The sequence below is a fragment of the Caenorhabditis remanei genome, chromosome X, assembly GCF_010183535.1.
Source record: "Caenorhabditis remanei strain PX506 chromosome X, whole genome shotgun sequence".
NCBI classification, from domain to species: Eukaryota; Metazoa; Nematoda; class Chromadorea; order Rhabditida; family Rhabditidae; genus Caenorhabditis; species Caenorhabditis remanei.
Window position 1 is genome coordinate 18,988,319 of NC_071333.1, and position 13,081 is coordinate 19,001,399.

The 13,081-nt window shown below is 34.9% G+C and overlaps 1 protein-coding gene and 1 pseudogene across 2 annotated transcripts; one reads left to right on the forward strand and one right to left on the reverse strand.

Moving 5' to 3' along the window:
* Positions 1-197: 197 nt before the first annotated feature.
* Positions 198-1,364, reverse strand: GCK72_025829 (uncharacterized protein; the record flags this gene model as incomplete). Its single annotated transcript, XM_053736506.1, has 5 exons — positions 198-302; positions 358-525; positions 570-767; positions 890-971; positions 1,195-1,364. The coding sequence occupies 5 exons, from the start codon at positions 1,362-1,364 to the stop codon at positions 198-200; spliced, it is 723 nt and encodes a 240-aa protein (XP_053580072.1).
* Positions 1,365-8,631: 7,267 nt separating this feature from the next.
* Positions 8,632-10,177, forward strand: GCK72_025830 (annotated as a pseudogene). Its single transcript has 6 exons — positions 8,632-8,662; positions 8,716-9,146; positions 9,192-9,312; positions 9,521-9,806; positions 9,853-9,914; positions 10,158-10,177. Coding segments are annotated over exons 1-6 (951 nt in total).
* The last annotated feature ends 2,904 nt before the right edge of the window (positions 10,178-13,081 follow it).

Below are 13,081 nucleotides of genomic sequence, written 5' to 3' on the forward strand. Positions count from 1 at the left end.
AACAAAAACGGGCAAGAATTGCAATATGACGATATGTACAAAAAATGAGTAAGAAAGAATTGTGGTGCAAGTAGAAATAAGTATGAAAGGTGACTAAGAAATAAAAACATGAAATAGGAAATGGTAAGTATTATGTATTGGTCCGTGATTAGGTTAACCTAATTTCGGTTTTTAGGTCAGTACCTAATTTTTTTAGGTCATGACATAAATTCGGGGTTGGTGATGATGCCGCACTGACTGATCTTGATATTTTGCCACTGCTTGTAGAACTGTTGCTGGAATCGATTCCAGATGATGATCTTCTGTAAAAATATCAATTTAGCCAAATAAACACTTGGTAACATTAACATACGATACAAAAGTTATTTCAGCTTTTCTCATTTTTAATTGGAGTTCCAAGTCTTCCAAGTCTTCCAAATCGGACCATTTCTCTCTTTGTTGTTCGAATTTCCAATTTGAACCGATTTTCTGCTTGTCTCCATAGAAGTCTTCAATCATATCTTTAGACTCCACAACGCCTTTCATCTACAATTTGAAAGTGTCAGAGTGAGGGAGTATCAGAAACTAACCATTCTCGACATCACAGCCAACCATCCTTTTCTTTCTAGCTTTGCTCTTTGATACTCGTAGTATCTTTCGAATTGCATATTGGCTATCATAAAATCTTTGACATTGTGTGGAACGCACTCAGGATAAACTAAATCTTCGCAGGTTTCAGCAGTTCCATTCATGTTCTTAAAACCTTGCATCGACCAAACCGTCAGAACCTGAAAAAAGTTATGTTTTTCAGTACTTTAAGGTGTATTGAACTTTCCGCTTCACATGGAAGATTTATGTTTTGCAGCAAACATTTTAGTTTGATGGTATGTTTTTTGTCTAGGTCGTCGACTTTATTAAACAAAGGTTCTTCTTCGACATCTCGGTCTTCGCTGTCTTTTTCTCCAATAAAATTGGGAAGAACCGCCAAATTTCTGAAAACACTTTTGTTTTGATAATTGCATTGTTAACCGTTGTGAATGCTTTTGTTTATTTATCTTTATGTTAATTTTCTAAACTTTTGATCTGACTAAAATACTCGTTATTATAAAAGTCGATCAGTCATTGAAGTCACAAAAGCATTACGAAATATAAATGTGCCTGAGTACAAAACGAAAACGAGATTGTCTTATCAATTAGAAGACATTAACAACTTACTCAGGTTTGTAACCTGATGGCCAGAGTTCTGCTGGTGGCTGCTCCACTTTGATCTCAGTTTTCGGTTTTCGAGACGCTGATTTAAGTTTCCTTTTCAGAGATTTCTTGGTATAAGGAATCAAGTTCTCGTTTGGAGAAGGTGATTTGGAAATGTAATCGAGCGTTGTCATTTTTTTCTGTAATGAGATAAACGTCATGATTTAGGAACTAATGTTAAGAAAGTCCAGAGAATCCTGAACCACAAAGAAAAAATACGACGTGTACGAGCGAGGTCGAGCACTGGCTTGTGTCTTTCTCTCTCTCTCTCTCTCTATGGAGGAGCGTAAAGAAAAATGAGAGAGAGAAAGACCGAGAAGAGAGGCATTTCTGTTTGACAAACGAAGAGGCACAGACATTCAACGCGTTTTCGATTGAACACGGGAAGGAAGCCAGTCTGAAGACTGGTCGCCGATATGGCGTTGAAGGATTGGAGACAGAGAAATGGAGATGGTCTCCAGACACTATGGTTGAACGTTTTTCCATTGATGAGATTTCCGCCAACTAATACACACTTTGAAGGGAAAAAAGTTCTATCTCCAAGAAGACTATCTAATTGGAATGGGAAGATTTCTGGTTAACATTGCTGATCAGATATCAACATAATTCTAGATTCCAAATAAAAGTGTGTTTTAGAAACCGAAACCAGACTAATAATTTCTTGTCAGGTTGAATTTGTTACCAAACAGAGAAAAACGCGGCAAACAGACAAACTGTTTGAATGAGTGCTTCAAAATTACAATAATTGGAATAAAAACAAAATAGTTTAGATAAAACTTACAAAAATCACGATTTCGTTTTATATTTTGTTGGATTACTCAATTTTAGTTAAGCCATGTTTCAAATATTGCGCGTTTTATACAACCACTTGAACAATTTGCCCAGCTCTGTTACCAAATGTTTCCTAGGTTAAAAACAAAACGTGAACTTATAAACTGATAAGAATGTTGATCAGCGAACTTTTTTCTAAACAAATTAATAATGATCCCTAAAGTTTTTACTTATGATTGCAATGTAACCTGCACTTTCTGAGGTTACTCCTTTGTTCCGTATCTCCGCAGTTATTATTTTATCACATTTGCAATGCAAGTATCACAATCGGTTTAGGTTTTTCATGGGATGAAAAAATTTAGAATTCTGAGAAAAGTTTAATATATTGCAACTTCATTTTGTCCAACTACATCAAAAACAATTTTTATGCAAAAAATGCATTTTTTGTTCATATCTAGCAAATCTGATCCTATATGATGATTCTGACAAAAGTTGTGATAATGTTTGGATAAAGAAAAGTGTAAAATAAAATTTTTGATTTTTTTGTTATTTCTTGATCCGAATGACCATTGTGAAATCCAACGCACTATAACGTCTGCATACACGGACCGGCGCAACACGGCGTTTGCATCGAATTTAACGCGCACAAAAACGGTACCAACACATTCAGGCAGAAAAAGTGTCAATCATGAAAATTATATAAAATTGAAGTTTACATCTGTTGGATGATACTGCTCCTCCCAGAAGTTGACTTATCAGGGATAAACTGTTAAAGGTCAAGTGCACTTGAGGAAAACTGTTATGTTAATAAAATGCACATCCTGCAAATAATGCACATTTTTATCGGAACAGTTATTACTCTATGTTTTGAGGCAGTTCTGGTAAGAATGCCTAGAAAAACTAACTGCAGCTAGTGTGAAAAGGGACCACAATGAACAATTTGGTTGTTTTCTGATAAACTGTTTTCCTAGAATCTCAATACACAGAATTGTCCTTACTATAAAGCACTTTGATAGTGTCACAAAAAGGCTGTTTCGGAATAACATTCTACAAAATGTTACAAAGAAGCTACAAAATGAAAAATGCTGTGTTTAACTTTGTGTTTTGAGTTTTTTTGTTGAAACTAAAACAGCTGCAAAAGAAGTTATGGAAATGCACGTAACACTTTTCACAGTCTAGTTTTTTTACACTTTTTGTCATCATGTTTTTATCATAATTGTTATCAGTCAGTGGTTTGGCAGTTACCAGGTTTCAATTATCAGATCTGCACAATTACTGTTAAACTATAAAACTGACATAGAATATACTTTGACATTGTAACTTCAAACGCTTATAACTTCTTCACAACTGTGAGAAAAGAGTTGAAACTTTGAGAACATGTTTTAAAACGTGTTTTGTTTAAAAAATTAGTTTTCGAGTATTTAAAAAAAATTGATTTTTTCCTAATTTTTCATAAGGGGGGACCCCATGAAATTTTGACTAGAAATGAAAAAATAGTTTTTATAAAAACGTCCAAAAACTGTTTTCGAAAAAATTCATGCTTTGAAGCAAAGAAAAACAATATTGGGTTGTTTTTAGAATAAAATGTTTTTTTTTCATTTATTGAAGAAATTTCATGTGGTCCCCCCTTATGAAATATCGGAAAAAAAATCAATTTTCTAAAAAAAACCCTAAAACTAATTATTTTAAACAACAACACGTTTTAAAACATCTTCTCGAAGATGCAACTCTTTCCTCACTACTTCGAAGAAGTTATGAGTGTCTGAAGTTAGAAAGTATTGAAAATTAATGATATTTGAAGGAATTGTGTTCAGATGAAAACAATACATCATCAAAATACAAAATCTCGTTTAGTTTCCTCCCTCAAAATAAATGTAATAATAGAGATCTGACCTTTTATCTTACATACCCTTTTTCATACTTGCAAATTTACGGCCCGGCCGGTTCAAATTTTTTAGCCGGGCCTCGTGCCGGGCCGGGCCGGGCTTTGGAAATTCTCATCACGGCCCGGCCCGTTGCAAGTATGCCCTTTTTCACTACGGAAAAAAACCTTATTAAAATTTCTCTCGTAAATGAACGGCGACACCCAATAATTTTTGAACAAAGATATTTCATATGATTTGGACTTTTTGACCTGAACGTAAAAAAAAGAGTTATTCCGTTCAATTTTTTGGCTCATATTTTCTTCACAAAAATCGTTGAATGAGCAAAAAAATCGATACTTCAGGGGGGGTCAAAATGCATTGCATTGAACAATTGTTTGTTCTCTAAGCTGACCCCTGAAGAAAATAAAAAATGGTGTAGAATTTTAATAAAAAGCCTTTGAAATTTAAATTTTACCAAAATAAAAATTTTGAGCGGAGATTTTTGATAAACCCCTATCTCTATCAGTTGAACACAGCCAACTGAACAGATGTCACTTAAAAAATGTTGTATAGTTACTAAATGAAGAACACACTGAGCTTCTTGAAATTCATTGATAAAAATTCATTTTTTTCATTGGAAATGAACTTATTTCTTCCCTGATAAAAAGTCACATCTTGCGAGAAAGTTTTCTGGCAGTCGAAGTTCTGATCAGATTGATATGGGAAGTGGCCTGAATAATATTGTTGATCAGATAACAACATCATTTTCAATTCCAAAAAATGGTTCAGAAACCGAAACCAGACTATTAACTCTTTGCCAGGTTGCATTTGTGTTCAAATTTGTTACACAGTTTTCTAGGTTGAAACAAAACGAGTACTTGTAAATTGATAAAAATTTTAAATCACCAAAACTTGTTTTTAAACAAATTAATAATGGACCCTCAAGTTTTTACTTAGCATTACAATGTGACCTGCACTTTCTGCGGTTACTCTTTTGTTCCGCATCCCCGCTGTTATTATTTCATCACGTTAGCAATGCAAGAATTACAATGAGTTTAGGTTTTTTTCATCAAATGAAACAGAACAGTTTTAGCATTTTGAGAAAAGTTTAATATATATTAACTACACTCTGTCAACCTGCATCAAAAACAATTCTTTATGCAAAACTGTTTTGATAAAAGCAGTGATAAAGTTTGGTTAAAGAAAAATATAAAATAAAAGTTTTGTTTTTTTGTTCTTTTTTGATCCGAATGACCATTATGAAATCCGACGCGGTACGACGTCTGTGCGCACACCGCACCGCCCGTCCGTGCTTGCTACGAATTCCACGCGCCGGCAACAGTTTACGGCATCAACACTATTAGGCAGAAAATGTGTCAGTCATAGAAATTGTATAAAATTGAAGTGGGCATCTGCTGGATGACAATGCAGCATCCAGGAGTTAACTTATAAGGGATAAACTTCTTAAGGTCAAGTGCACTCGAGAAAAACCGCTATGTTAGCGAAAAGCATATGAACATCCTATAATGTTTCTTCGGAACAGTGACTATTCTATAGGCTATGGCAGTTTTGGTAAGCAGGGTTGGAAAATGTATTCCAGCAAGTATAAACAGGCCACTATGAAATATTTCTCTATATGTTTGATAAACTGTTTTCCTAGAATTTCAATACCAAAATTATCTTTACAATAAAATAATTTGATAGTGTCAGAAAAAAGCTTTCATGAAATACCTTTCTACAAAATGTAACAAAAAACTAGAAATTGAAAAATGCTGTGTTTAACTTTATGTTTTGAGTTTTTTTGTTGAAACTAAAACAGTTGTAAACAAAGTTATGGAAATGCACGTAACACATTTCACAGTCCAGTTTTTAACACTTTTTGTCATTATGTTTTTATCATAATTGTTATCAGTCAGTTGTTCGGCAGTTTCCAAGTTAAACTCATCAGTGCTGAACAGTTATTGTTAAAGTATAAAACTGAAACTGAGGTAGAAGTTGTTTTACCAAAAAACTCATAAATCGAGTACTGGGAATTGAACACTTCGTTTTCTAAGCTGATCCGGAATGTAGATAAAGAATGTTTTTAAATAAAAAGAAAAAGGTTTTGAAATTTAAATGTTACCAAAATAAAAGTTTTGAGCGGACATTTTTGATAAAACCCAATCTTTATGAGTTGAGCACAACCAACTTGACAAATTTCATCAAGCTCAAGAAAAGTTGTATCATTGGTAAAAATTCGTTAATTTCATTGGACATGAACTTTTTCTTTGTCTGATGAAAAGTTACATCTTTGTTATCACATCAATTAAAAAAGGATTGAGAAAGAATGTTTCAAACCAGAAGTGAAATGATAGATATCAAAAGAGAATTTTCGACCCATCTGAGTGTAACAGGACTGGAAAAAAACTTCTGACGAAAAAGAGGCAGTACTCTGCCAGCCGAAGTTACACAAAAGTTCACGAAATTGTGTGTGAGTGTGTGTGAGTACGAGTGTGTCTATGTGTGAGTGTGTGTGAGCGTGAATATACAGTGGAGCGCACCTGCAACACGTTTAGAATGAGGTATACAGAATTAAAAACAAGGTATACAGACAATAAGATTCAAAATTAATGGGTCAGTCTTTAAAATAATGCAAAGATGTGCGGTTGTTCAGTAGTAATGCAAACGGAGTCAAGAGAGCCGTTGCTGGGTTGTCTTGTTTTCAGTAGTCAGTAGGAGGATGTGTATAGCTCTTCTCGTATAGCTCTTCTCGTATAACATCACTTGAAAACAAATGTGACAACAAGAACAACAAGTTGTAATCATGAGGAGTCATTTGGATTTGGATGATACCGAAAAATATTTTGAAGTGGAGACATCATAAACTTCATAAATTTCAAAAATGTGCTGTGAATTGGATGTGTGGGATGAGGAATCGAATACGCAACAAAGATAAAACATTTGCATAAAAACAAGTTAACACTGTACATATATGAGTTTTTAGTATTTGAATCTCAAGTTAGAACTTTTTTCGTAAACTCTACAAGAAATGGTACATGTTCAAGTGTAGTGAAACCATTCCCGACAAAGTGAAAGTTCAGATTCTCATAACTTCTCGAAAACATCAGTAAAACGGTCAAAGCATAGACAAACTTGCTAAATAAGTTCAGTTTATCAAAATACATAATTTTGAGCAGTTTTGAAATTTTGAAATTTTTTCGATTTTCAGATAAATTTTCATATCGTTCAAAATGTTGTATTCTGATAAATTAAAAGTATTCATCATGTTTTTGTATGCTAGAACCGTTTTACTAAAGTTTTCGAGAAGTTATGAACATCTGAATTTTCAGCTCGTCGGGAAATGTTGCACTTTTTGAACATGTGCCATTTCCCGTAGAGTAGACAAAAAAGTTCCAATTTAAGAATCAGATACTTATAACTATATATATACAGTAGTGATTTGTTTCCATAGAAAAGTTTCATCTTCGTTGTGAATTGGGTTCCACATCTCGCACACCCCATTCATAGCACTTTTTAAGAAACAAAAATTTTCAAATCTTCATATCTCGCTTGAAAATCCGGTGACTTACAATTGTTTATATCGGAAAAATACTTTAAATAAGTTGTTATTTTTTCCAAATTGAAAAATTGAACATTCCTGGATTAAAACATTTTTTGGAGGTCATCAGTTTTTTGAGAAATTCAAAAATTTTCAAAAAGAACTTTTTCATTTTAATTGTTGTTTTTTTTTCTGTTGATAAGAACTCATGAAGACACTATTTAAGAAACGGACGATCCCACATGTTTCTTCTCTGATCCACTATAAAACTATGATTCATAAAAGTGTTGATTGACCTGTGTCAGCCGAAAAAAACAAAACAATATTCTAATTGCTTTCAAGATACCATAACTCTGGAAAAAACATTTGATGACACATTCCAATAGCAAAAATGAATATTCAGCTTCATATTTTCTGAAACAGTTTCTAGTACGAACGATCCGGAACAAATACAAAATATCTTTGATGAGAAAGACCGTACTCCATTATAGCCTGTCCTTATTTTTTTGAAAAATATCAAGGCGTTTGAATGACAACGACAATAAATTGTTTTAATGGATATCAAACATTGCCATTTGTCTTGGTATCTTATTCTGCAGATCAGAATCCTCTTGTATCTTTATTTTTCCTAATTAGTTAGGCAACCCATCAAATGTGTGCAATCCTTTCATTTGCTTTTTTATTCTCAAAAAATATATACCAAGCTTAAGGTCAAGCCCATTCTTCACACTGGTACAGAGTGGAACCGCTCATAATTTTAATTAATACTACAGCTGTCAAAAAGGACAGTGTTGAAGCAACATTTCTGAGTTCAATCTAGAAAAAAAACCGTTTCTAAACAATGTTGTCTGCGTCTCTCACTGGCTATGCCAACGTGCATGACATTTGATTGTTTCGTTCTCCCATTCCAGTGGTGATTCATTTCTGGATCTGACCCTTCTCGAATATTTCGATTTTCATTCATTTTTCATCGCGTTTTTGATTACGATCACCGTTTCTTGTGTCTTCCGCTGTAAGCTATTACCTAAGAAGAGTTTTTGAAGGGATCAGCTTTGACCTTCATGGGTTCTTGCACTTCTAGGCAACTCAACAGAGCTGTAGAGGAAGGGAACGCGAGGTTAGTTAATTTTTCGGTTTTACGGAAGTTGAATCTCAGGAAATATTTATTATTTTTCAAACTATAATGAAAATTAATTCTTCAAAATTTTCAACAGAAAAGCACAAACAATGGAGTTGTCTGAACGTCTTAACTATTCGAGTAAGTATTATTCAATTAACTAATTAACTAATTAACTCCTCCTACCACTCCAGACATCCGTTTCAACAGTAAAGAGTTCACTCTCAATTGTGTCGTTGGCAGAGGAGGATATGGTCTCGTTGTCTGTGTCAAGCAAGCCGTTACCAACCGCTATTTCGCCCTAAAAATTGAGCACAGCACGAGTAAAGCTGGATCAAAAGAATACTGTGCGTATATAAAACTGGCTGATGTCGAGGGTGTCCCCCAGTGTTTTGGCTACTGGACCGAGAACGACTTCTCGGTCATTCAGTTGGAGTTGGTTGGAATGAATCTTTTGACTTACATGCATACGAAAACTGGAAAACTTCCGATCAAAGACGTTTTCAAGTTGGCACCACAAATGATTGATCTTCTGAAGAACATTCATAAGCGAGGAATTGTCCATTGTGATATCAAGCCTTCTAATTTTGCATTTGGAATGAGAGAGAAATCGGGAAGGCTTCAGGTAAGTGGTAATCTTGATTTCTCCGAAAAATAAGATTAGTTTCAGATTCTTGACTTTGGGCTCTCGGAATCTTACTTCGTGCATGAAGGACATTCTTGCTGCAGATACAAGCGCACTCCTCGTGGTACCACGCTCTACATGAGTGCAAACCAGCACGTGTACTTCCGTGAGTAATCATGAGTCGTACTCAGTTAGAAATTGCGATCGAACGGCGGTTGACTATCGTTCTTGGCGGGATAACGAAACGCCTATATACTCCAAGCTGCAGCAAACATCGTGTGACTTTAGTCGGCCACTATACTGTGTGTGGCAACGATGCTCCGTTTTCCCGCCAAGAACGAAACTGAGTATTACAAAAAGTCACCTTTTTCTAGATAACTCCCCTCGCGACGATTTGGAATCTCTTGTTTTCTGCTTTATGGACATGTGCGGAGTCTCTCTTCCATGGATAAACTTTGTCAAGCCGGAGACTGAAAGGGATCACTCACGTTGGTACAACGCAAAAGTTGGCGGAGAGTCGAGAAAGCCTCTTACTCAAATCCCACAGTTCCAATATATGCTGAACATGTGTCGTGACTTGAAGTGCAACGAGAAACCAAATTATGAAGGAATGAAAGACTTGTTCAAGTTGAACTATTTCAATCATCGCGTTGGGGATGTGTAAGTGAAAATTATAGTATGACCTAATAGGATGTATTGATTTTAGTAAACCTCGCTACTCAAATGTTCTCCCGAGAATTGAACCAAAGGAGCATGAATTGGTAGGTTGTTAGTTACCGTAAAATTTGTAATAGCGGTGCACCCACTGGATCTTTCTATCTCTGCTATCTTTGAAGATATTGAAAATATTTCAACTGAAAAAATATTCTATGAATATTAAGCTGTTTTTTGTCAGTTGGTAGTTTTTTGATATTTCCTTTGGGATCCGAGATATACCGCTGCGAACAAGTTCCGCCAGCTGCGTCTCTATTTTTACAGTATACAGCTGTTAGCGAGACTATTTTTTTGCAGGAAATTCTCAAACAATTTGACATTAACAATGAGTGAGACTCTCCCGTTGGCACCGAATATCACTTACACCCATCAATGTGTCCCTAACCACATTCCCTTCGCTTTTTTTGAAATTACGCTTTTTTTAAACATGTCACTCGGCTTTATTCGTGTTCCATCCACCGGTTTCAATTTTTTCCTCCCTGGTGCTCACTTTTTTGTTTTTTGTTTTTTGAATTCTTCTGTTCACTCTCACAATTTATATAATTTATATGAACACGATTTCTCTTCTTCCAAAATAAACTCTCCTACATTCACCTCTGTTTCTCTTTTCTAACCTACCGAGTGAAATGCAATAGAGACAAGAAATACAAGGCAGACAAGGAGACCAATGTGTTATTTTGTGTCGCATTCGTCTCACAACTTTCCTTCGAGAAGTTGCGAATGTGTATTATGTCTTTTGTCCCCCCGCGAGACAAAAAGACGAGAGGTCAATGTGGAACAGGAGGATGATAAGTTATCCTTTGGTATAACCTATACAGAGACACAAGGAAGTAAAGTGAAAGTAAAACAAAAAATAAAAAAAGTCCCGAAAATAAAAGAAAAAGTTACAAATGTGATTGGGAGTGACTTTTTTCAATGAACAGTGATTCTAAATAGGAGAAAAAATAAATTGAGAGGGACTCTCTTACACGAAAACTCTTTGGAAACGCAAGCGGTCTATAAATTTGGTCATAAGTACTTTCGACTACGGGTAGTCCATTTCTGTCATCAAAACTGGCAAGATATTCCTGCAAGTCAAGTAATTAGCTCTCCACTTTTTGAATAGTTAAGCTTTTTCACATGGAACTCAGAATCGGCCAATTGTATTGGCAAAGATGTGCTCATTATTGCAACGAAGGTAAACCATTGGAAAACACAAATGAAACGCGCGGTGGTGTATATGCGCCCGATTTGAAATTCTTTGTAGAAAAAGCTTATCCCTGAAAAGTTTGAAAGCTCATAATTTGGTTCGCTCAAACGTTGAGCCGGGTTTGATGGCGAAAATGGACTATCCGTAGTCGAAAGTACCTACAACCAAATTTTAGATTGTTTGCCGCCTTTTCAATGACTACTTTTGTTAGGTGTACATGTAAGTCACTATCTGATCGTATGTTGAAAATATATGTTTCACGGACTCCTTGGATTGGAACATTTTAGTAGAGAAAAAATATATGCTGAGAAAGCTTGCTACACGTGATATAGAAGCAAATAACATTATTCAATTCAAGTGATCATGTAAAGTTGATAATTTGGGGCAGATAAGGTATTCAACTTGTATAATACAAGCAATACGTGCCAACAACGTGTACTTGAAAGATACCATTCAAGAGAGTAAAAATTAAATCCATTTATAATTTTTTTGACAGAGCTTATGAAGAAAACTTGTCAACTATTGTACAAAACTGATGTTTTTGCCTCAACATTAAAATGACCATGTTAGCTATCGCGCCAATGAAACAGTTTTCAAGCGACCACACTATGATGCAACTCTTCTGAGAGTTCATGATTTTTTACCGTGTGGCTCTTTATCTGTTTAATTGGTTTGAGTAGGCATATCATAAAACATATTTAGCTTTCACCCATTTCTTTTCCGTCATCCGATTCAGTCAAGTCAAGATGTTACAAATTACTCTTTGTCTATATTACAGATACTTTTTTCTGCTCCAAATTTGAAAAGTATATGTTTTTTGAAAGAATCTGTTTATCCCGGAAAATCGTTTAAGAACAAGTGAACAATGTACACTTTTAAACCGTGAATCATGATTTTTTTCAAAAACTGGTTGCTTTAAATTTTATTCTAAGCACATGATGCAATCAAACTTATTTTTATTCCACGCGGAAGAACCTTTTCACGATCCCGTCCCTGTCATTTTCCAAATTCTCGAGATGGGGCTCATAGCGGGGCTAACGTTTGGTAGTTTCTTCTAAAAAGAAGAAATGGTGAGATCTAAACATGACAGAACTTGACATTATGTAAGAATGCTTGAGCCTTCGTCGCTTTGGTTACCTCAAAAACGAAAAAACTTTTGCGCACCACTCCTAATTTAGTAAAGCCTTTTTTGAAGCAAAAATTTGTCAAAAGTTGTACCGTGGGATACAAAAAACCAACAAAGGGCAGTTCTTGTTCTGATAGAAGATTCTGGTAGTTGTTATGCTGTTGTTTTGGAAAGTGACCTGAATTCTCTGCTTTCAAACTTTTATTCCATTAATCTCGTTTTCCTATCTTTGCTCTTGATTGTAACATTTGTTGCTTCGTGATAGTCCCAGGTTCCTGAATCTGATGATACACAACCTTGCATAAACAAAGATGGTTGTCTGGTGGCTTTTTTTGTTTCCAGGAGACTGTTCTAGAATAATTGAATGGTGTCTGCGTCTTCATTAGCTATTCAGCCTTTCATGCTTATCGACCATGATTCATAGTTTCTTTTTTCCAAAAATTTCGTTTTCCAGAACATTCTCTGTAATGGATTAATGTTTCTTATAAGTTTCTGGCGCTTGGCAGTACCCCTTCTATCAGAGCTGTACAGAATTCCTTCTTCTTTCTTTCTTTTAGAAAATGTTATTCCTTCTTCCTTCTTCCGACTTCTTTTTTAAAAATTTTTTCTGCAGCACAGCTCTGCCTTCTATGTTTTGACCTATAGGAGTTTATGAAACTCTTTCAGTACAATTAAAGTTTCAATTTAAACTTAATGTATACTTTTGTCTCTGATACTTGTCAGGCTCACAGTTTTGAAATGATTCAACTGCAAAAAGAGCAATTTTGTCTATGATTTCTTGTCCAGTTGGTAAGCTTATTTATTATGGTCCAAATTTTTCCCACTACCATCATTTGGTTGATTTTCCATAATACATGTTTTTCCGATGCCCATCATGTCCCATTTGTGAACAACTTTGATTAAAAT